This window comes from Panthera uncia (assembly GCF_023721935.1).
Source record: "Panthera uncia isolate 11264 chromosome B3 unlocalized genomic scaffold, Puncia_PCG_1.0 HiC_scaffold_1, whole genome shotgun sequence".
NCBI lineage: Eukaryota > Metazoa > Chordata > Mammalia > Carnivora > Felidae > Panthera > Panthera uncia.
Genome location: NW_026057582.1, coordinates 107,152,421 through 107,177,714, shown reverse-complemented (window position 1 = coordinate 107,177,714; position 25,294 = coordinate 107,152,421). Strand labels below are relative to the sequence as shown.

The 25,294-nt window shown below is 39.2% G+C and overlaps 1 protein-coding gene across 6 annotated transcripts in view; it reads right to left on the bottom strand.

Moving 5' to 3' along the window:
- PIAS1 (protein inhibitor of activated STAT 1) overlaps positions 1–9,815 on the bottom strand; it is a 125,393-nt gene extending 115,578 nt beyond the window's left edge. For 3 of the 6 annotated variants that reach the window (XM_049611797.1, XM_049611801.1, XM_049611802.1), the window contains exon 1: positions 9,501–9,599. In XM_049611797.1, coding sequence (XP_049467754.1) covers positions 9,501–9,524 — 24 coding nt within the window. In that variant the 5' untranslated portion in view covers positions 9,525–9,599. Of the gene's footprint in view, positions 1–8,596; positions 9,454–9,500; positions 9,601–9,718 lie in introns of those variants that run through there. The other 3 variants (XM_049611799.1, XM_049611803.1, XM_049611798.1) reach the window with 3 other exon arrangements.
- Between the last annotated feature and the right edge of the window lie 15,479 nt (positions 9,816–25,294).

Below are 25,294 nucleotides of genomic sequence, written 5' to 3'. Positions count from 1 at the left end.
GTGTATCTTAAAATGTACTCAAGGACTGAGACATAATCAATCAGTACATTTGGGGGGGAGGACTTATTTAGGACACTAAGTGTAACTGGCATTTATTTTTTAATTCCAAATGCACGGTCATGTGCTAAACTAGTACAGTTTAGGGCCACTGCCTTAATTCATGCTAAGCCACCAGCAGTTTTACCCAGTACTGATTTTGCAAACACCTTACTACTGGTTAGAAAAATCATTTTGACCTGCAGGACCCCCAGAAAGAGCCTGGTGAACCACTAGAGGTCTGGAAAATGGACTCTGAGAACCAGTGTAATAGCTAATATATTACATACATGACTTTAAAGAAGATTAATTTTTAAATAAATATTGTTATAACAAGAATGTTTAAAAATACACACACATGCATAGAGATATACTCAAATCACTGATAGCCTGGTACCTCACAGTGGGAACCCAAACATAATGAATGACAGAATGTGGCAGATACTTCTTGAATAAATAACAAATGATTGCCAAGTACCTACCATAAGCGAGGCTATAAGCTAGGTGCCTCTATATTCCCATTCTTGGGTAACTTACAGAACCCTAGAGACTAGAATGATGATTTTAATGTATGAGAAAAATGTTTATCCTGAAATCTTTCAGATCTTTTTTTAAGATTAGACCTACATGCCTGCAAGAAAAAGTCTTAAAATTCACCATAAAGCACAAGATAGCATGTTAAATTCTATTTTAAGCACTATGCCATGAAGCTAAAAACAGGCTTGCTCACATTCAGAAACCCAAATACAAAATGAACTGCTTTGGCTGTGCACTGCCAGAATCCCATAAAGAGCTTACATTCCATTTCTCCTCAAGCCAAACAACCCTTACCTGTTTTAGTTTTTATTCCTATTTTTCAGTGAAACTCCAAAGTTAATACCATACATGTTACAGTTATTATGGCATCTATTAAAAAAGCAACAATATAACAAAACCATCAAAACAAGTTAAGAACTTTTAGACATACACATTGATAAATTCAAGAGGTAAACCTCTATAAACATACATACAAAATATGTGTGCTGTTAAAAAGAATGAGACCATCTCATTTTGGGATATGGCATGGAAAGATCTTCAATAAATATTATTAAGAAAGAAAAAAAAAGGCAAGTCAAAGTATAGTAGGTATAGTATGATCCCATTTATGTTTTTAGAAAATATATTCATGTACATGTACATTCATTTAGTAATACTTATTAAATTCCTTCTCTGTGCCTATTCTGTTCTGAATCCAGACATATAAACATACAAAAAATTACAAATATTATACAAGCACACACACATGCCCAAAGAAAAATGAATAAGTCAGACACAGAAGACTATATATGATTTCATTTATATGAAATGTCCAAAATACTAATCTGCTTTCTGTCTCTGTAGATTTGCCTATTTTGGACATTTCATATAAATTTACAAAGACATAAAATCTACAGAGACAAAAAGCAGATTAGCAGCTGCCTCAGGGTGAAATGAGTTGTGGGCAATGGGGGAAATAGCTGAAAGGTGTAGGATTTCTCTGGGGATAAGAAAAATATTCTAAAATGGACTATGGTGATGGTTGCACCACTTTGTGTATGTATTAAAAACCATTTAACTGTGTATCTTAAATAGATGAACTGTATGGTATGTGAATTATATCTCAATAAAGCTATTATACTCCTCACTCCCAAAAAAGAATAGACACCAAAGTGATTGCCTCGGGGGGGGGGGGGGGGGGTGTGTGAAGATAATGAAGTCCCTTAAAATTGTACTCTACTTACTTCTATACCATTACAATAAGAAATGTATTCACTTATTACATACGTAAGTTAAAGAAATATAAAAGATAAACCTGAAACAGTCCTTCAAGATATCTATATTTTTATTATCTATATATTATCTATATAGATATCAAAGATATCTGTATTATTCTGGATATGTTATTCATCTACAAAGCAGCCATGAAAAAAAATGTGAGGTTGTGAATATTTACAATTTAGACCATCATACAGACATGTACATCAGCCCCTTTACTAATAGAAACAAATGTTGAACATAATTTGTTCATTTCACAAATATATCTTAAGCATCTACTGTGTCCACAGGGTAGGGATCGGGGAAAACGAAGTGGTATACAAAGTACAACACTAATCAACAAAAAGAAACAAACTACCAGCTCTGGCTTTATGTTAAGGACTTTTGCCATAGAGTGGAGGAGACAAAACACACACAAAGTGGACGGGGATCAAACTATGTAGAAAATCCTGAATACGTGAGAGCTAAAACTTTATCCTGTTTTCAATGGAAAGCCATTGGAGTGACAGGATGAAAAGAATGTTTTGGGAAAATTAACCTGGCAACCAAAGGGGGGAAACTGAGCAGGAAAGGTTAAGAAGGAGATGAAGTTTTAAAAAACAGGAACATTGGGGCGCCTGGGTGGCTCAGTCGGTTAAGCATCCAACTTCAGCTCAGGTCACGATCTCGCGGTCCATGAGTTCGAGCCCCGCGTCGGGCTCTGGGCTGATGGCTAAGAGCCTGGAGCCTGCTTCGGATTCTGTGTCTCCCTCTCTCTCTGCCCCTCCCCCGTTCATGCTCTGTCTCTCTCTGTCTCAAAAATAAATAAACATTAAAAAACAAAAACAAAAACAGGAACATTTGCTGGGGCACCTAGGTGGCTCAGTAAGTTGAGCAACCTACTTGGGCTCAGGTCATGGTCTCATGGTATGAGTTTGAGCCCTGCATGGGGCCCACTGCTATGGGCGCAGAGCCCCTGCTTGGAATGCTCTGTCCCCTTCTATCAGTGCTCCTCCCCCGCTTACACTCTCTCTGTCAAAAATAAAATAAACATTGAAAAAAAAATAGGAACATTTGCAACAATCCCGTGAGACATACTGATATTTCAGTTACTGGGTGGTGTTCAAAGGGTTTAGATGTATTTTGTTTGCTTGATCTAAGGTGAAACAGAAAAGGAAAAAAAAGATAGTTTCTTCATTTTGCTGAGTTTTGGATACTCATTACAAAGAATGAAGTTTTACCAGAAAATTCTGAAGGGGGGGGGGGGGGGGGGGGGGGGGGGGGGGGGGGGGGGGTTATCATTTCATGTGATACCACTTAAACCAAAAGTAGAGGGAATCAAAAGAAATAGAAGTCCCACAATTTTTAACATGGAAAGGGAAGTATAATCATATTTTGTAGTAAGAGTAGTAAAAAGTACATGACAATTATGAAATTGATAATAAAATAAAACTAAGTACTTAAAATTTCTTTGTCACCTATTTTTTAAAATCCTCATGGTAAAACTTGTTACATAAATTCAAGTCTAGGTGATCAACTTTTGAGTTTGATCAATTTCACACCCTTAACTGTTCCTTCTACACTGCAGTAGTTTTCAGATGTTGCACAAATAATATATATATAATAATATATATTTTATATATATATATATATATATATATAAACGTTTATTTTTGGAAGACAGACAAAGCGTGAGTGGGGGAAGGACAGAGACAGAGGAAGACACAGAATCCCAAGCAGGCGCCAGGGAACCTGACATGGGGCTGGAACATAAGCGTTGTGAGATCATGACCTGAGCTGAAGTCGAATGCTTAACCAACTGAGCCACCCAGGCACCCCGCATAAATTATATTCTTAACTCAACTGATATGTGCATTTATTGATTTAACCCATAAAAGTTTCTTAAAATAGAAAAATACTTCATTGACTATGTAATCTCTTTTCTATAACAGCCACCTCAAAACAATGTTACCTACCAATATAATACTAAGGCAACACTTAAGTTTTGAGATTAAAAATGAGTAAGGCAAATTCTCATTTCCACTTTATCTATATTAATGCTGAACACTGCTTTTCCTAAAATGTCAGTTAAAAACACATGCATATCTACACAAGGCACATAAACTTCCGATATTTGATTACTGTGATACAATTTCAAAAATCAAGCACACTTGAAATAAATTATAAATGCTGTTTGATACTCTATTTCATACTTTATCAAAAGTTCTGATTGAGAAGCAATGTTTACTTATATTTTATAGAATATATCTCTGCCATCATTTAATAATCTTATCTGATAGGTTTACAGAAATAGAAACAAAAGTACAATGAACAAATCAAGAATTACTTATTTCACTCACAACACTTCCATCTAATCAAAATACCATTTGCTGTGCTGCCTACAGCACAGAAAAAGTTCTGTCATATCAATGTATTTTGTTATAAAAAAAAACATTTGCCAACTTTTAGATCAGGCTGTTTGTTAAGACACTGTTTAAAATAGCAAAAAGTTGGAAATAATCTAATTGTTCAATGATAAGGTACTAGCTGAATAAAATACAATGTTACCTTTCAAATGATCACATAGACCTATATTTACTAACCTAGAAAGATAGCCATGAAAATAGCAGATTACAAATAAAGAGAAGTGTGATCTCTTTTTGTGATGAATATACATACACATATGCTCACAGAGAGTCTAAACGGATAGATACCCAGATGTTAACCATGGTATTTCTAAGTGCTGGGATTACAGGTGTTTATTTTTTCTGCTTACTTTTCAGCATTCTCTGAAATATTCAAAGTAAAATGACATTTGCAAGAATTAAAACATCTATGATTCCAACTAACAAACTCCAAAATCTTCCTTGCAAAAAGCCCAAGGAATATCCAAAAATACCCTGGCATAGAGCAAGAGGGAAAGTATTAGCAACAACATAACTAAAATTCTTTGGGAGCAAGGCACCGTAGACGTCTCCAGGACTGACATGGCACCTTTACAACAGCCTATAGAGTACAGGGTTTGAAATCACAAGACCTAGGTTCAAGCCCCTGCCACTTTTATTTGTATGACCTTGGGCTAGTTGCTTACTCTTTCTGGTCTCACTTTATCAATAAAAGAGAGCTATTACCTGCCTTCCTACCTCAAAGAACGGTTAGAAAGATCAGATGAGATAATGTGATACATTATTAACTGGAAATTACCATATAAAAATAATTCATCCAAATATTAAAAAAAAAAAAAAATGGTGCATAACACCAGAGCAAATTATTTCAGAAAACAGCACAATCAATTCTGTAATGAACCAGGGGTCTTGTTTTTAAAGGCTACAATCATCATAAACAGCCAATTTTTCAGAAACCCTAACACTTCTTCCCAGTTCCCACTACAACCATGAGCCATTTAATTTCCTTATCCCTAGCTACCACCTAGAAAGGGTACAAATTACACTGAACTCAAAAAGCTTCAGCAAGAACCCTGGAGCAACATGTTGATAGAGTTCACCAGGAGAAACCCAAGGTTAATCAGCTATGGACTCACCACTAAGCACTATTACAATTCACAGTGGTTACAAGAGACTCTTTGAAAAGAAAGACAATACAATGACCCAGGAGAAAACTGTGGATGAAAAACCAGTATTTCAAAACAATTATATGAAATCCTTAAAAACTAAAGTGTTTTATAAATTGTTTTTAAATACTGTTCATAAAAATGGTGACTTAAAACAAAAGTCATCTAAATGTGGCACGTGACACAAAACCAAGTTAGGGAGATTCAAATCAAATCCATGAATAGATTGTCAGATTTATGTGCTTCTATCTGAAAGAGAGGCAGACAATTCACACCACAAAGATCAAAATCAAGTGGCTATTTCTTGAAAATAAAGAGGCTGGGGCGCCTGGGTGGCGCAGTCGGTTAAGCGTCCGACTTCAGCCAGGTCACGATCTCACGGTCCGTGAGTTCGAGCCCCGCGTCAGGCTCTGGGCTGATGGCTCGGAGCCTGGAGCCTGTTTCCGATTCTGTGTCTCCCTCTCTCTCTGCCCCTCCCCTGTTCATGCTCTGTCTCTCTCTGTCCCAAAAATAAATAAAAAACGTTGAAAAAAAAAAAATTAAAAAAAAAAAAAAAAGAAAATAAAGAGGCAGACTTTGACAACAGAATTTACTGACATGCTTATAGATACTTTAAAAACAATGTTTTAAAAAGATGGCTTCAAGGCGCTTGGGTGGCTCAATCTGCCGACTCTTGAGTTTGGCTCAGGTCATGATCCCAGGGCTGTGGGATCGAGCTCCACGACAGGCACTATGCTGAGCATGGGGCCTGCTTGGGATTCTCTCCCCACCCCCTCCACCGCCCCTCTCCCCTCTCTCTAAAATAAAATAAAATAAATATTAAAATAAATAATAAAAGAATGGCTTCTCTTCCCATTGAATTCCATTATTTTACTCCACTAAAATGAACTTCTTCCTTCCCACTGTTCCTCCTGTGAGTTAAAATGGCAATGTAACTTGATTTGAGTTTTAGTGCAAAAAAATTGTAATTAAGAAGTACTCTAAGAGAAACTACATGAAGCTGTCAGATTATTAACTTCCAAGATCATCTGGCCATCACACCCTCCTTCTTTTTAAGTTCCCAAAGATAATAAAATGCTCACTCTACATTCTTACAAATGTCATTTACGGGTATTCCCCTAATGAAAAATTACACTTTTCATAAACAAATGTGCACAGAGAATTCTTTTTGATATGCATGACTCACAATCTAATTTTTATTGGCAGTATCTTCAAGTGTTGCAGCTTGCACTATTCCTACAGGAGATACAGACCTATCCGTCTTCCCATCTGATCTTTGTAGATTTGTTATAGATTTAAAAGGACTTACTAAAATGGGCCATGAGGAAAATAATCTTGAATACAATCCACAGCAAAATGAAATGTGGGTTTTGAAGTAAGATAACAAAAAAGTCACGGTATTTACTCAAAGCCTCATAGTTGGAAATCCATTGTAAGTATTGTATTTTCACCTAAAACTATGAGAAAAAATCTGGCTTTTTCTTAAATCTTATTCTGACTTTTCCTATCTTATTAGGAATAAATGCTATTTACATCCAAAACAAAAAACAAAAACCCATCAGAAAATATAATTTCCGAGAGGAGTATCTTCCAAAGCTTACTGCACAGAAAATTATATACACACATTCTCAAATAACTATGGTAGGCATTCCTAAGATCATCTACCTCAAAAAAAAAAAAAAAAAAAAAAAAGAACAGCAAATCCAACCACAATCAAGTACTAAAATTTTTAACACAGCTATCACCAGCTAAGCAATTTATCACAGCTTCTCAAAGTATTGGGCACACACAGTGACAAACCAGTATGTCAAAACAGTTATTATAATTTGAAAAAAATTGTACTACAGGAACACAAGACGAGTTTTTCCTCTGGAAAAAAATTCAAGTAGATTTTTGAAAGAGCAAAAAGGGAGACCAATTTTAGAAAAATAATGTTTCCCCCCAGTGTTTAGCATTTATCTGATACAGCCTCATTTTTGCAAAGAGAAACTTTACCTAACAAGACTCACACCAGGGATCTGATCTATCCCCAAAGGCACTTTCTTAAAATGAGAAAGAACAAAGGAGGAAATCTCCCAGCATGTGCTTTCCATACCAGTTTCTTTGGACAGCATCAAGAGTGACAATATAGCCAGCCCAAGCTTTTCAGCTTTATTCTGTGGCCCGTGTACAACAGAACTGATTAGCTATCACTCAAAAGGATTCCAAACAAAATAAATATTAGAAGGTACAGATCATAGCAACATAGTGACTACATCGCAAGAGTAAAACTACAGAAGACATGTATCTTATTAAACTTGTGTACTTTTCATTTCAAGAGTTAATGACCTCAGAATATTGAAATTCCTGAGGCTTTTTCATTTCAGTCAATAGTTTGAAACTGGATTAAAAAAAAAAACACAAAACGAAACCAACCACTCCAAATCTGCTCTCCCTTAAATTAATTTGTAATTAGAAGTCAATTTAAAAAGAGTGACATTCAAAGCCAGTGCCTTACTTAATACACAAATTTTGGAATGTTAACATTGCAAAATTACTGGGGAAACCGATCTTTCAGCGAAGCTTTCCAGAGAAAAACTCTCCAGAAACAAACCTGGCGCTTGGCTGTTCTAGAAGCTGTCGTTTCAGTATAACAGAGAAAATAAATTTTAAATAATTTTTATTAATTATGGAAAGAGGACCCCCCCGCCCCCCCTGCACCCCCACCCAAGATTTACAAGTGTGTATCCCCATCTCCACTCTGACAGAGATGTCAGTTCTCTGGGTCAAGATAAAACCAGCTGCTTGGCTCACACACAGGAAGCCACAGACAGGGGAATATCGCGTTCAGAGCCTCGAAATAATACGCGTTAGTTAAAACTGCCTGCTACTAAACCAAAATTATTCAAGCGGAGCCCCATTTGTCACAATCCAATCATAAGGGTTCCACCCGCCCTCCCCCAACGGCTTGTGTAGTGGTGGGTATATCTGCTTCGGTAAAGAAGCCATCATCAGGTAAAGAAGACTGGGGTGGGAGAAAAAGCGGGGAACAGGGGGCACCCTTTCATCCAATTTCGCGAGGCGTGAGTAATTGGTACAGTTGAGAGGAACGGAGGAACGTTCTATTTATCGGGGGTTGAAGTAGGGTGAGGGGAGAATTTCGTTCAAATCAACATGGCCAGCAAGATGTCCCTACAAACAAAAGGCAACGGGGGGATATAAACACGAACCATTCACCTCCATCAGCTATAGCATCGCCATCATGGTGTGTGCAGAGACCCCCAAAGGCTCCTCTCACCCTCCGCACCAGCCAGAGGAAGAGAAGGAAAAGAAGGGAGAGGTAGCTGCTTCCCACCACCCACCACTGCTTCCAAATACACACCCTTCGGGGGGGGGGGCTCCCCCCCCGCGGTTGCCCAGAATCAGAGAGAAAGTAACGTCCCGCCCAGGCAGACTCCCCCGCCACCCCTCGGCCGAACCCCAACGCCGGCCCGGGGCTCACTAAACTTTACCGGAGCTTCTCCCCACATCCCCGCCCCAATGCCCCAAGATCGCGCTGCCCACAAGCTGGGCACCCCCGGCGCCTCCTGACAGGCGGGCAGCCGGGGAGAGCCGACTCCGGGGTGGGGGCGGCAGGGAGCCACTGAGGGGCGGGGCGGCCGGAGCCAAGTTCCCGGGGGTCTAAGGAGAGCTCCTGACAGCAGCCCGGGACTGCAAAGGAGGAAGAGGAAGCGGCGGCGGGGAGCTTTCCCAATCCCCCCTACACGAGCACCCTGCCCCAGCCCCCGTTCCCCATGGGGGGGCCGGGAGGCTGGCTGGAAGGTGAGGAAGCCGAGCCCAGGGGGCAGCCGAGGCCCCCACCTCCCGACTCCCGATCTCTTCCCCCGCCACCCCCGCCAGAGGCGCCCACAACAATAACACGCCGGGGACGACCCGTCAGCGCCCCCGAGGCACCCGGGGCCCGCGGCCCGCCGCTGCCGGGCCCCCTCAGCTGGGGCCGGGCGCGCCGCTCCTCCCTACAACTCCAGGCCCGGGTGGAGTCAGGCCCGAGCAGCCCCCCAGGGTCAGACCCATCCCCCCCGGCAGCAGCGGCGCCGTCTCCGCGGCCGAATATTAGAAGTGAATTCGAGCTGCGCTTTACCTTTAGTTCCGCACTGTCCGCCATCTTGCGTCTGTCAGCGCAAGCGCACTGAACCTCGCCGGGGGCCGCCGCTAGACCCGCCCCTCTAGCCAGCCTGGCCCCGCCCCGGCCCGTCCCCTCTTGCCCCTCCACCTCCCCGTCCCGCCCCCGGCCTCCGCCCCTCTCCGGGCGCTCGGAGCCCCGCCCCGGGCACGTACAGCAGGGAGACGGGCACGTACCATTTAAATAATGGCGCCAAGCGGGGAGGTTTGACAGTTACTCCCCCCTCGGCCTCCCCGCCCCCCATCCTCTCCTGGCTAGCTCCTCCAGAGAAAGGCCGGAGCGAGTGGGCTGCCGGCCTGAGCCCCGCCCCTCCGCGGCCTGCAGAACCTTGCTGCAAAGCTTCGATGCCTACAGTCACAGAAACTATAATGGCCCCCTCCCCCAATCAGCGAGTCCTTTTCAGCACCTGCTACCTTCGAGGCTACAATCCGTTACATTTGAAGATCACTTGATGAAGCATTTCCAGATTTATTAGCTCAGATCCTGCTCATGACAGTGCGGTGAAGTGGGCAGAGCAGAGATTACAATTCACGTGTATATATGTATGTGTGTATATGTATATATATATATATATATATATACACACACATATATGTATGTATATGTATATATATATATATATATATACATATACACAGTGTGTACACACACACACACACATATGTACATAGTCAGAAATGAAAGCTCAGGGGGTGCCTGGGTGGCTCAGTCGGTTAAGCGTCCGACTTCAGCTCAGGTCGCGATCTGACGGTCCATGAGTTCGAGCCCCGCGTCGGGCTCTGGGCTGATGGCTCAGAGCCTGGAGCCTGCTTCCGATTCTGTGTCTCCCTCTCTCTCTGCCCCTCCCCCGTTCATGCTCTGTCTCTCTCTGTCTCAAAAATAAAATAAACGTTAAAAAAAAAAATTAAAAAAAAAAAAAAAAGAAAGAAATGAAAGCTCAGGCAGGGAAAGTGACTTGCCCAAACACTTGACAGGGGGGTGACCTAAGACAAAATTCTGAAGACGTTCGTTCATTAACTGTTTGTTTCAACAATTATTTAGTGATTATGTACCAGTCCTGTTTCTTTATATATACATCGGAAAATTAAATACAACTAAGTCCCTGCCCTCCTGTAGTTCTCTAATGGAGGTACAGACAAGTGATAAAGATACAATTACAAATGGTGATGAGTACTAGAAAAGAACAAAGCGTCCAGTGAAAGAATAGCGATTGGAAGGAGATGGACTTAATGCAAGGAGGGCTTTCTCCAAAAAACTGACATTTTAAGTAGATGTGATGAAAGAATTATTTCACACCTTTTCCTCCCTATTGGAAGCCTCCTATACCTCCTCTCCAACCCCCACTTTTTGCTAGCAATTTTGCTTCATACCTCATGGAAAAACTTAAAAGATAACAGACATGAACTCCCTTCTCCCCATCCAAACTATTCTTACAGGCATAGTTACATTTGGGTTACTATGAATGAAGTGTCCCTGTGCCTATGAAGGCCAGTCCCTCTACCAGTGACCTGGATTCCTTTCCCTCCCACATTCCTGAGAATTTTACTCCTACAATCACCTCGCCCTTCCAACATCATTACTTTTTCCCCTATTAGATTACTCCCATCGGCATATAAACATACTGAAATTCCTCCCACCTAAAACAAACCTCCATTGGCTCCAAAATCTCCCAAACTGCCCTATTTCTCTCTCTTCACTGCATAAATTCTCCGAGAGGTTTTTCAAGATCTCTCTACAGCCCTTGTTCCCACTTCCTCATGTCACATTCCCTTCTCAGCCCCTCTGATCCAGCTTTGACTTCTCTCAAGATCCCTTATCAAGATTAACAACCTCCCTGTTTCCAAAACCAATTGTCAATTCTCTATTCTTATCTAAAATGACACTCTCAGCAGAATTGCAAACAGTTGACAAGACTCCTTTCTCCTGAAACACTTTTCCCCCTGAACTTCCTTCAACATCTCACTGTCCTGATTTTCCTGTTCCTTCACTGAGCCTCCTTTTCAAACTCTTCTGCTGATTTCTCTTCTTTGGCTCAATCTTTAAATGTTGTAATGCTCCAGGGCTCAGTCCTTACCTGTCACCTCCATTTAACTCTCCCCAGGTGAACTCATCCAACTCTTTGACATTCAAATTTCTGTCCAGCCCAGACCTCTCCACCCAAATCCAGGTTCAAAATCCAACTGGCTACTTAATATCTCTACTTCATGACTCCTAGTCATCTTGAGCTTACCAAGTCAAATAGAGCTTGGATTTTATCCCCTGTTCCTGTTCCTTTCCCAGTACTCTCAGTGGACGGCACTATCATCCACCCAGATGTTCAAACCAAAAATCTGGAAATCATCCTTGCTTCCTCTCTTTCAGTCACCTCTCACATCCAATCCATCAGCCAGTCCAGCTGACTCTGCCTCTAAACAATATCCCAAGCCTATCCATTTCACTGGCTGCCCACTACCATCACCCTATTCCAAGATGCCATAATTTTACAACTGGATTGCTAAGAAGGCTATTCAACTGACAGAACTACATTATGACTTTCGTGCCCCTATGCACTTTTGCCTTCTGGGGGCTGTAGTATAATAAAAATACCACTTGACTTTGTCCCTGGTTCCTGTCACAGAGCTCCTAAAACCTCAGAAATTTCCTGAGAGATAGGATTGTGTTTTGTTATTCAAAATAAGCCCCTTTCCACCGCACCCGCACCCAAGTTTATACTAATGAGATGAGAGGGCGTGGCTCCCAGGGAGCTTCAGGTTGGGAGCTGGTCACTACAAAGACTCAACACATGATTAGAGGGATGTTAGTAAATACAAGGAAATACTAGGAAGTGGGTGGCCAGAGAGGGCAGGGAATCTCTGCATCCCCTCCCTTCATGCATTGCCCTATGCATTTCTTTCATTTGGCTGTTCCTGAGTTCTTTCCTTTATAATAAACTGGTAAATGTAAGTAAAGTGTTTCCTTGAGTTTTATGAGTCCATTCTAATGAATTATCAAACCTGAGGAGGAATTCTAGGAATCCTCAAATTTGTTCAGACAGAACTACAAGTGGCCCATAGGACTGGCAACTGGCATCTGAAGTAGGGGCAGGCTTGTGGGACTCAGCCCTAAAGCTGTGGGGTCAGAGCTTACCCCTGGAGTTGATGTCAAAACTGAATTGTTGGGGGCACCTGGGTGGCTCAGTCCCTGAGCGTCCAACTTCGGCTCAGGTCATGATCTCACAGTTCATGAGGCTTAGGTCATGTTCTCACAGTTTGTGAGTTCGAGCCCCGCGTCAGGCTCTGTGCTGACAGCTCAGAGCCTGGAGCCTGCTTCACATTCTGTGTCTCCCTCTCTCTCTGCTCCTCCCCTGTTCACATGCTATCTCTGTCTCAAAAATAAAGACTAAAAAAAAAAAATTTTTTTTTAACTGAATTGTTGGATGCTTAGTTGGTGTTGGAGAATTAGTGTGGAAAGATATCACATATTTGGTGTCAGAAAGAACCTCAGAGGCCCTTTCTTCATATATATATATATATATATACACACACACACACACACACACACACACACCCCTGGAGTTACATGAAAAAAATTACATTTAAAATTACATTTTAAAAATTACATTTTAAAAAATGTATATTATAAAATTACATTTAAAAATTACATTTAAAAAAACTACATCTTACGTTTGTATTGGTATAAAGACTAATGCAATCCAAGCAGAGTATACTTATTTTTTCTTCCAATAATAAAGATTTAAAACATTTTGTGGGCCCTAAAATTATTGTGGTCCCACAGAACACATAAAAATTAACTCAAAATTATTCGTAGACCTAAATATGACTTAAAACTATAAAACTCTTAAGAGTAAATCTCCATAACCTTGAGTGAGATAAAGCTTTCTTAGATGTGGACCACACATACATTTTTGGTAGGAATAGTACAGCCATTTTGGAAAATAGTTTGGCAGTTCTTTGAAAACTGGAAATGTGCTCACCATACAACTCAACAATTCTTGGACATTTATCCCAGAGAAACAAAGACTTCTTTTCATGTAGAAAGTTGTACAAGAATGTTCATAGCAGATTGATTGATTGATTGATTGATTTAAAGTTACCTATTTATTTTGAGAGAGAGAGAGAATGTGTGCATAAGTGGGAAAGGAGCAGAGGGCGAGAGATGGAGAATCCCAGTCTCCACTGACAGCATGGGGTCCAACCTCACCAACTGTGAGATCATAACCTGAGCTGAAATCAAGAGTCAGACACTTAACTGTCCACTACACTACCCAGGCCCCAACAGAAGCTTTATTTTTAAGAGCCCCAAACTAGAAACTATCCAAATCTCCTTTAATGGGTAAAGGACTAAACCAACTGTGATACCATGGAATACTGTACTCAGCAGTCTAAAAACAAAACCAAAAAAACTATTGATACACACAACAAGTTGGATAAACCTCACGAAAATTATACTGACTGAAAAAAAAAAAAAAAAACTAATCCCAAAAGGATTCTTATTGTCTGATTCTATTTCTGTAACATGAATGAAATAACATAATTACAGAGGTGGAGAATAGACTAGTGGTTGCCAGAGACTTAGGGATGGGGCAGGGGCAGGGGAAGGATGGTTCTTACCAATGTCAATTTCTTGATTTTGATATTATACTATAGTTCCATAAAATAGTAACTTTGTGGAGACTGGGGGGGGGGGCGGGGGGAGGATGCATGAGACTTCCCTGTACATTTCTTTGCAATCTCCTACGAATCTACAATTACTTCAAAATAAGGGTACACATTTTTTCCAGATGTATATGAACATGTATATCTGAAAAGTATACATATGTGTATATAAATATTGAAGATACACTGTATCTTCAATGAAGATTGTTGTATCTTCAATGAGGATACAGTGTATCCTCAATGTGGGGAGAAGGACATGATCAAAGTGGCAGAGTAGGCAGTTACAAACTCCCATACCTCCATATAAACTTAAAAAAAAAACAAATAAACAGCAACTTGGGGCACCTGGGTGGCTCAGTCGATTAAGCAACTGACTTTGGCTCAGATCATGATCTCACCCTCAGTGAGTTGGAGCCCCATGTCAGACTCTGTGCTGACAGCTCAGAGCCTGGAACCTGCTTCAGGTTCTGTGTCTCCCTCTCTCTCTGTCCCCTCCCTACTTGTGCTCTGTCTCTTACAAAAATAAACATTTTTTAAAATTTATCTTTAAAAAAACCCGGCAACTGTCAGACTAACTTGGTCAGACCTCTGGAAAACAGTCAAAGGTTTACAGCATTCAAGCAAATGCTTAGTCCAAAAAGGAAACTTTAAATTTTATGATACTACCACTTCCATCTGCCCTACTCCCTCCCTGACTTGGTAGCAGTCTTCCACAACACCCCACCTTCCGGGGATGGAGCCCTGGTCCCTGGAAATCATTCGTCTATTCTAATCTTCCTGGGGGCTAGCTAAAGGACTGATGCAAGGCCTGCCTCTGTTGTGTTTAACATGGAATCCGCCACAGAAAAGCAGCAGGTGTTGCTCGAAAACACTGTAATGCAAACAAACAACCTGAAACTGCCTGGGGCCAAAGATTACAGTTGGTACCTAAATAGACCACCTAAAGCCTGGGAGTAGAAACTGGGGAGAGAAATTTACTGGGAAATTAGGTCATTCAAATTAGAAAGTGCTCAAGAACACAGGGGCATTCAGAAAGCCACACGAATGTGCCTGAGACAAGATGCATCTCAGGAGAGACCTAAGAAAGCCCTCAGATTCCACCATTGGCTGACATGCATGCTCAGTGTAACCAGAAAGGGAGATTGAGGAAGGATTTCAAACGGTCTAGGTACGTGTTAAAGAAATAAGACCCAAACCACAAAGACAGGGAAAGGTGTTTCGTTTGTTTGTTTGCTTGTTTGTTTAAGTTCCCAGTATTGAAGGGAATCTCAGTAAAAAACACTGGCTGAACACAAGCTGAGGCTCCAACAATCAAGAACAGCAAATCCTAGGGAAGGGAGAGCATTTGATTCCCAGAGATAACACAATATAATATACAAATGCTCAGTTTTTTTATGATGACAACAAAGAAACACAAAACATAATAAGTAACAGGAAAATATTGCCCAGTCCAGTGAAAAAAAAAAATTGACAAAAACTATTCTTGAGGGAGGAAGCTCAGACATTGGACTTACACAAAGACTTGAAAGCCACTGTCTTAAGGGGTGCCTGGGTGGCTCAGTCAGTTAAGTGTCATGATCTCATGGGTTCTTGTGAGTTCGAGCCCCGCCTGGGGTTCTGTGCTGACAGCTCAGAGCCTGGAGCCTACTTCAGATTCTGGGTCTGTCTCTCTCTCTCTCTCTCTCTCTCTCTGCCCCTCCCCGACTCACACTCTGTCTCTTTCTCTCACATTTTTTTTTTAATTTAAAGCCACTGTCTTAAATATTCTCAAATTGCTAAAGGAAACTAGGTAAATAATGTATGAACAAAATGAAAACATCAATAAAGAGGTAGAAATTACTAAAAGGAACAAAGTAGAACTTCTGAAGCTGAAAAGTACAATAAAATGAAAAATTCGCTAGAGGTGTTTAAGAACATATTTAAGCAGTCAGAGGAAAGCAGGGGACATCTTGAAAGCAGGAAGAATAAAATAATTTATCACATACAAGTATTCTCAATCAGACTAAAAGCCAATTTCTCATCAGAAACAAAAGACTCTAGAGAGCAATGGGATGCCATATTTAAAGTGCTGAAAGGAAGAAACCCCGTAAATAGGAATTGTACCCAGCACATCTATCCTTCAAGAATGAAGGGGAATATAAGACATTCCAAGATAAATGAAAGCTAAGAGAGTTTATTACTAATAAACCTGCCATAGAAATAATGCTAAGGGGATCTTTTAGGTTAAAAGGAAAGAACAGTGAACAGTAACTCAAAGCCATGTGAGGAAATAAAAAACACTGGTAAAGGTAACTACATAGGTAAATGAAAGTCAGTAGCATTGTACTTTTTATTTATTTACATATTTTTATCAAGTAAGCTCTATGCCCAACGTGGGCTTGAACTCACAACCCCGAAATCAACAGCCATATGCCCCATGGACCAACCCAGCCAGTTGCTCAAGTATTATTGTGCTTTTGGTCTGTAATGCTTTCTTTTCTTTCTTTCTTTCTTTCTTTCTTTCTTTCTTTCTTTTTTTTTTTGTTCTATATGACTTAAAATATAAGTGCACAAAATAATAACTATAAGTCTATGTTAATGGGCACATAATGTAAAAGGTGCAATCTGTGACCATGAAAGGGGAGGAACAGAAATGTATGAGAGCAGAGTGCTTGGATATTTTCGAAATTTAGTTGGTACTATTCAAAATCACTAAGACATGTACGGAAAAGTTAAAAACAGAATCAGAACACTACAAAAAAAATCAACCAGATTAAAAAAAAAAAAAAAGACAGTAAAGGAGGATTGAGGAATAAAACGTATATAAATCTTAGGGTCCCTGGGTGGCTCAGTTGGTTAAACATCTGACTTGATTTCAGCTCAGGTCTTGATCTCAGGGTCATGAGTTTGAGCCCCACACTGGGCTCCATGCTGGGTGTGGAGCCTACTTAAAAAAAAAAAAAAAGAACAAGAAAAGAAAAAGAAATAGTTAAATGGCAGAAAGAAGTCCTTTCTTATAAGTAATCACTTTAAGTGAAAACAGATTAAACTCTCAAATTAAGAGAGATATTATCAGAACAGGTTAAAAATATGATCCATTTGTATGCTACAAGAGACACCTTTTAGATACAAAAGCACAAATAGACTAAAAGTAAAAAGATGAGGAAAATATATTCCAAGCAAATAGTAACTAAAAGAAAGTGGTTATCTTATTATCAGACAAAATAGATTTTATTGTTTTTAGACAAAATAGATTTTAAATTACAAATGGATATAAGAGACATAGAAGGACAAAAACAAAACAAAAAACAAAAAGACATAGGACATTATATATCGATAAAAGTTTTTTAAATTCATACTGACAATCTGTCTTTTAATTGGAGAGTCTAATCCATTTACATTTATATTAACAAAGATTTAATACATAAAGAAGATATAACACATTAAACATATATGTACATATTCACAGAGCCCCAAAATATATGAAGCAAGTGCACATGAAACATTCTCCAGGATAGACTATATGTTAGGCCACAAAACAAGTCTTAATACATTCAAAAATATTGAAATCATACAAAATATCTTTTCCAACCACAATGGAATGAAACTAGAAATTAATAACTGAAGGAAACTGAAAAGACACAAATATATAGATAGTAAACAATATAATCGTAAATAGCCACTGGATCAAGATAAATGAAAAAATACATTGTGACAAATGTAGACAAAGCACAACTTCTAGGGTGCAATGAGAGTAATGCTCAGAGGGAAATTTATAGCTGTAAAGGCCTACATTTAAAAAAGGTGAGGGGCGCTGGAGTGGCTCAGTCAGTTAAGCGTGCGACTTCGGCTCAAGTCACGATCTCACGGTTCATGAGTTTGAGCCCCACGTCGGGCTCTGTGCTGACAGCTCAGAGCCTGGAGCCTGCTTCGGATTCTTTGTCTCCCTCTCTCTCTCTGCCCCTCCTCTGCTCATACTCTGTCTCTCTCTCTCAAAAATAAATACACATTTAAAAACATTTTTTAAAAAGAAGATCTCAAATCAATAATATAATTGTATACCTTAAGGAACTAGAAAAAGAATACCAAACGAAACACAAAGATAGCTGAAAGAAGGAAATAAAAGATTAGAGTGAAGGTAAATTGAATAGAGAGTAGAAAAAGAATAGAGAAAATCAACAAAACCCAAACTTGGCTCTTTGAGAAGATCAACATGATTGACCAATCTTTAGCTAAATTCACTAAGGGAAAAAGGAGAAAAGATTCAAATCAGAAATGAAAGAGTAGGCATTACTATCAACTTCATGGAAATCAAAAGAATTACAAGAGAATACCGTAAAAAATGTACTCCAACAAATTGGATAACCTAGATGAAATGGACAAATTCCTAGAAATACACAATCTATCAAAATGACTCATGGAGAAATAGAAAATCTAAATAGACTTATAACAAGTAAGGAGATTGAATATATAATTAAAAAAAAATCCTCCCAACAAAGAAATCCCAGGACCAGATGGCTTCACTGGTGATTTCTACCAAACATTTAAAGATGAATTAACTATTCCCCCAAAATGAAGAGAACATACTACTTACTAATTTATTCTGTAAAACTGGCATTAGCCTGATACTTAAATCAGACAAAGATATTACAAGGAAAGAAAACTATAGACTAATATCCCTTTCAAATCCTTTGGTTAAACTTACTCCTTGGAATTTTATTCTTTTTGATACCATTATAAATGAAGTTATTTTCTTAATTTCCTTTTCAAAATGTTCATTGCTAGTATATAGGAAATACAACTGATTTTTGTGTGTTCGCTTTATATTTGACACCTTTGCTGAATTTGTTTAATTTGCCACTTGCAAGTGGCAAATTTTGTTTTGTATCATTTACTATAATTTTTTTTTAATTTTTCAAGTTTATTTATTTATTTTGAGAGAGAGTGCACAAATGGGGGAGGGCCAGAGAGAGAGACACACAGAGGATTAGAAGCGGGATCTGCACTGACAACAGAGAGCCCAATGCAGGGCTTGAACTCACTAACTGTGAGATCATGACCTGAGCGGAGGTCAGACGCTTAACCAACTAAGCCACCCAGGTGCCCTTACAACAAGTTTTAAAATAGTGTAACAAACAAACTTAGAGAGAAATTTGTAGTCAAATATGCCTATATTAGAAAATGTTTTAGGTTGAAAATCAGTTATGTAAGTTTCCATCTCAGAAAGATATTAGGAGAACAGCAAATCAAATTCAGACTAGCAGTGAGGAAATAATAGAAATGGCAGCAGAAATAAAATTTATAACAAATACAAAATACAAAAGGTCAACAAAGCTGAAAGTTGGCAATTTAACATTTTTTTAAAATGCTTTTAATGTTTATTTATTTTTGAGAGAGAGAGATAGAGCATCAGTGAGGGAGGGGCAGATAGAGAGGGACACACAGAATTCAAAGCAGGCTCCAGGCTCTGAGCTGTCAGCACATAGTCCCACATGGGTCTCGAACCCATGAAAAGCAAGATCATGACCTGAGCTGAAGTTGGACACTTAACCCACTGAACCACACAGGCACCCCAGCTATTTAACGTTTTTAATAAAATTGGTTACCCTTAATAAGACTGATCAGGAAGCAAAAAAGCGAGGGACACCTGGGTGGCTCAGTCAGTTAAGTGTCCAACTCTTGATTTCGGCTAAGGTCATGATCTCATGGTTTGTAGGTTTGAGCCCCACATCAGGCTCTGTGCTGACAGCTCAGAGCCTGCATGGGATTCTCTGACTTCCTCTCTCTTTGCCCCTCCCCCACTCATGTTGCTCTCTTTCTCTCTCTCTCTCTCTCAACAATAAATAAACTTTAAAGAAAAAGAGAAATTATCACTACCATGTATGAACAAACGATCACTAAAGATACTGTAGATACTAAAAAAGATTATAAGAGAATACTATGAACAGCCTGCTGCAATACAGCTGATGATTTAAATAAAATAATCAAATTCTATAAAACATATAACTCAGAAAACTGACTAAAGAAGAAATAGAAAATAAGAATAGTCCTACATCTATCAAAGATATTGAATCCATTATTTAAAACCTTCTTACAAAGAAAACTCCAGACACAGATGATTTCACCAGTGAATTTTCCAGACAATTAAGGAAGAAACAATAATCAATCTTACACAGAATCTACCCAAGGATAGGAAAAGATAGACTCAACTCTTTGGGTCCAGGACCTTGAAAACAAAACCTGACAGGGATACTGTGAGAAAGAAAAAGTATAGACAATTTTCTCTCATTCCCATAGGAGCAAGACTCTTAAGCAAAATATTAGCCAATTGAATGTAGCAATATATAAAAGCAAAATAGAATATAACCAAGAAGCACTTGTTCTAGGAACACAAAAAGTTGTTTACCATTTAAAAACCAGCCATTTTAATTGCCTTCTTAGCACAGTGGGCAATGTGTCAGTCTCATAAAAACCAGCCATTTTAATCGACCACATTAATAGACACAGAGTGAAAGTGCATAGATCATGTTGATAGACGCAGAAAAAGCATTAACAAAAAAATTTAACACCCATTCATCATATCAGTTTTAATGAACTAGTCATAGAAGAGAGCTCCATTATATGATTACAAGTATCTACCAAAAATGTACAGAAAACATAGTTAATGGTAAAATATTGAAAATACCCCTTTTGATAATGGGAATGATAAAGGTGATAAGGTAAGTGGATGAAAATATCAGGATTCGAAAGAAGTAATTAAATTGTCATGTATAGGGAAAATGATTGTGCCTGAAGAACATCTAAAAGATTCTAAGAAAAACTATTAGATATTAGAATTAGTGAGTGAATTTGTCAACTCACTCGATACAAGGTGAATTAAAAAAATCAATTCTATTTCTAAATATCAGCAGTAAACAAATATATAATATAATTCTTGAAAAGATACCAATTGTAATAACACTCTTATTTTTATTTTTTTTCAAGTAAGCTACATACTTAATGTGGGGCTTAAAATCATGCCCCAAGATCAAGAGTTGCATGCTTTACTGACTGAGCCAGCCAGGCATCCCTATAATAATATTTTTAGAATAACAAAAAATATCTTGGAACACGCCTTCAAAAAAAGGCCTCTACAGGGTGTCTAGCTTGCTCAGTCAGTGGAGCACGTGACTCTTGATCTCAGACTTGCAAATTCAAGCCTCACAATGGGTGCGGAGCCCACTTAAAATAAAATTTAAAAAATAAATAAAAATAAAAAGGCCTCTATATTGAAAACTATTAAAATGCCACTGAAATTAAAGACCCAAATAGCTAGAAGGATTATATTCTTTTCATAGATTTGACTACTCAACATTGTAAAGATGTCAGTTTGCTCCCAGTTGATACATATTTCATTGGAATATATTCAGCGTAATTGCAATCAGAACCCTAGCATATTTGTTGTAAATACTAATAAACTGATTTCAATACAACAGGAATGCAATGATTCAGAAATAGCAAACACAATCTCAAAGGAAACAACCTAAGTGGATGTCTCATAGTACCAGAAATTAAAACATGCTATCAACCTAAAGTGACTGAATCATGAGTATTAGCACGACGATAGATAAGCAGAGCAAAGAACAGATGTTATAGTTCACAGACACTTGGGGAAAGCATGATCTTTTCAATAAAAGATGCAGGTCAATTGGACATCACTTAGCAAAAAATGAATCTTGACCCCTATCTCCAATCACACATAGAAAGCAATTCCAGATAGATTATAAATCTAAATATGAAATGTAAAAACATAAATAAATCTTTTATAAGTTAACACAGGGGAATATCTTTACGACCTTAAGGTAGGCAGAAATCTCTTAAACAGGATACAAAAAGTGCCAACCACAAAGGAAAACATTAATAAATTAGAGCATGTTAATATTTAAAACTTTCTCTTCATCATAAGACACTATTAAGAGAGAGAAAAAGTGAGCCAGTAGTGGGAGAATATATTTGAAATACATGTATCCAACAAAAGAGATCACCAGGGATATTATACTAGAAGTTTATAAAACTTCACAGCAATTTAACAAAATACAAAGCATGCAGTCCAATAAAGCAAATAGACAAGAGACTTGAGTTGGCACTTCACTCAAGAGCATATTCCAAATGGCCAATAGATACGTGAAAAGATGTTCAACTTCATCAGTCACCAGGGAAACACTCATTAAAACCATGGTGTGACAAATTTGGGAAGAAGAAAGGAACAGGCTTGGCTCAGCTTAAATGTTACTTTCTCTGGGATGCCTTCTTATCTAAAGAAGGTAGGTGGTAGATTTTATTTCAACCAGAGTCGCCATTTGCCCTATTTCTGGCTGACCTACATCTAAGTCACCTCCACTAGAATAGACCTCACAGAGGAAATTCCCCACTGTGGGAGTTTGGTGGGAGGAGAGTGCGGAGAGCCGGCCACCCAGCCTGGAGGCCAGAAGCTGAGAGAGAACAGCTTCATGGTTCAGCTAAGGGACAGGTGTGTGAGCCAAGCCTCAATGCAGGTGCCCTGATTCTCTGTGGAGACACAGGGACACCAGGGCAGAGATGCAGCAAACAGCTTATAACATGACCTTCTCAGGGTTCCTGCTGCCTGGCCCCCAATCTCTCAGGGTTCTAGTTTACTTTCCAAGTCTACCCGTTTAGGCTCCCTTTGATCCTAAAATTTCCCGATTTTCTTCCTTTTTTTTCCTTTGTTTTTTTTTTTTTTTTAATTTAGTAATCTCTATGCCCCACATGGGGCTCAAACTCACCACTTGAGGGTCAAGAGTCACATGTTCTACCAACTGAGTCAGCCAGGCCCCCTCTTTTTTCTTTTCTTTTCTTTTCTTTTCTTTTCTTTTCTTTTCTTTTCTTTTTTTACCTTCAATGGATTTCCCTGTTTGTAATCAAGAATCCTGACTGATGCATCATTTTCTTGTTCACTTTTTCATTGCATTTATCACAGTGTATAATTATTTAATTCATTTGTTTGTCTCCTTGGTGCTGACCCATACCTAAGAGTAAGTTCCAAAGGTCAGAATTCCTACCTGTGTTGTTTTCCACGGTACCTCCTGCACTCAGAATAAGGCCTGACCCAAGGACTCAATGAATGCTGGTTGAAAGGATGTCTCTTTTTTTTTTTTTTTTTAACTACCTTGCATCCTTGTGTGCTTATTCACAGAAAGGGGTTTTCAGCAGCCATCTTTACCAAAATGTTTAACTTGACATAGTTTCTGTCAGGGCATTTTCAACCAATGGTTTGAGAGTCACTATTCAGTAAGACTAGCTTCAAGATAGGCCGGATCTAATTTCAGGATGAAAGATTAGAAAGCTGCCTCATGTTGCTACTGAAGTTCTCAAATATGCCCAGATATTTATATTAGTTGCTAAACAACGGCTCTATTTTCTTTCTCACTAACATTCTTCCATTCAGCAAAGTAGATAATCATAACCTTAAGAATATCCATCATCTTAGAACCAAGGCATTTTAAAAATTTTGACTAAAAACAAAAACAAAACCTTCATTTTGAATAAAAACAAGCATTTGTAATTTTTCTGCATTGACCCTCTTGCAAAAAAAATTATTATTTTTTGGTTTTCAGTCTCTGACAGAATTGCAGAGTGGAATTATCAGGTAAGGAAGGGAGGGCAGAATAAGGAAATATCTGAATTATAACTTATGTTGAGTGAGTGTGACTTAAGTGGCTGTGGAAGGAATTCAGATTTTTTTTTTTTTTTTAGAGAGAGAAAGAGTGAGCTGGGGAGAGGGGCAGAGAGAGAGAGACAGAGAGAGAGAGAGAGGGAGGGAGAGAGAGAGAGAATCCCAAGCAGCTGCATGCTTAACACGGAACCCAATGAGTGGCCTGATCCCACAACCATGAGATCATGACCTGAGCTGAAATCAAGACTTGGATGCTCAACCAACTGAGCCACCCTGGTGCCCCATGAAAGAACTGTCTTAAGGATCAGGTATTTTTATTCAGGTTTAAAGCAAAATTAAATTGTACTTGAAGGTGGACTTGGATTATGATGGCCTACCATCACAACCACAAAAATAGAGTAGCAGAGTTACAAAACTAGACCCAGGTATATGGAAAATGAAAGGCTGTTTTTGTTACCTACAGTTTATTTCACTGCAATAAACTCTCAACACAAAATCCCTGTGATAGCCATTAAGATTGTTCACAAACCCACAGGTTCTGTTTTCTGTGAACCTGGTAAGATGGACACTTTTCTGAACCTTTTGAAGATAGGCATACTTGTGTGATTTGCTTTGAATGAGACGGTATTAGGAGAAGGAAGACATGTCGTTTCTAGGCAGCACCGTGGATCTGTGACATGTCCCCCTTTCTCCCTTTTGAGATGATTGTGGAAGCATATGATGAAGTGGGGCTCCCATCAGCTAAGGCTTCTGAGTGGCCACCATGAGCAGATGTCCCTGCTGATCCATGCTGGATATGTACCTAGGCAAGAAATAAACTTGTACCATTTTTAGTGATTGAGATTTTGGAGTTTGTTACTACACCATAGCCTATCTTATCATGATTGATCCCTCATATGAGATGCAGTCAGAACAAAAACCTGAAAAAGTGTTACTGGCGGCGATAAGGATGGTGAGCCATATTACACAATAGTGAAACATTTGATAAAGGTATTGCCCGAAGTTACTTGGAAGGTAGGTTATGTACCTAATGAACTTGTAGCTCTAGAAGAAACAATTAGAAAACATAGTACACTAATACTGAGCCAGTACCGGCTGGGGCTCAGTCGGTAGAGCATGGGACTCTCAATATCAGAGTTGTGAGTTCGAGCCCCACGTTGTGTGCAGAGATTACTTAAAAATAAAAAAAGATTGGGGCGCCTGGGTGGCTCAGTCGGTTAAGCGTCCAACTTCGGCTCAGGTCACGATCTCACGGTCCGTGGGTTCGAGCCCCGCGTTGGGCTCTGTGCTGACCGCCCAGAGCCTGGAGCCTGTTTCGGATTCTGTGTCTCCCTCTCTCTCTGACCCTCCCCCATTCATGCTCTGTCTCTCTCTGTCTCAAAAATAAATAAACGTTAAAAAATTAAAAAAATAAATAAATAAAATAAAAAAAGAAATAAAAAAAG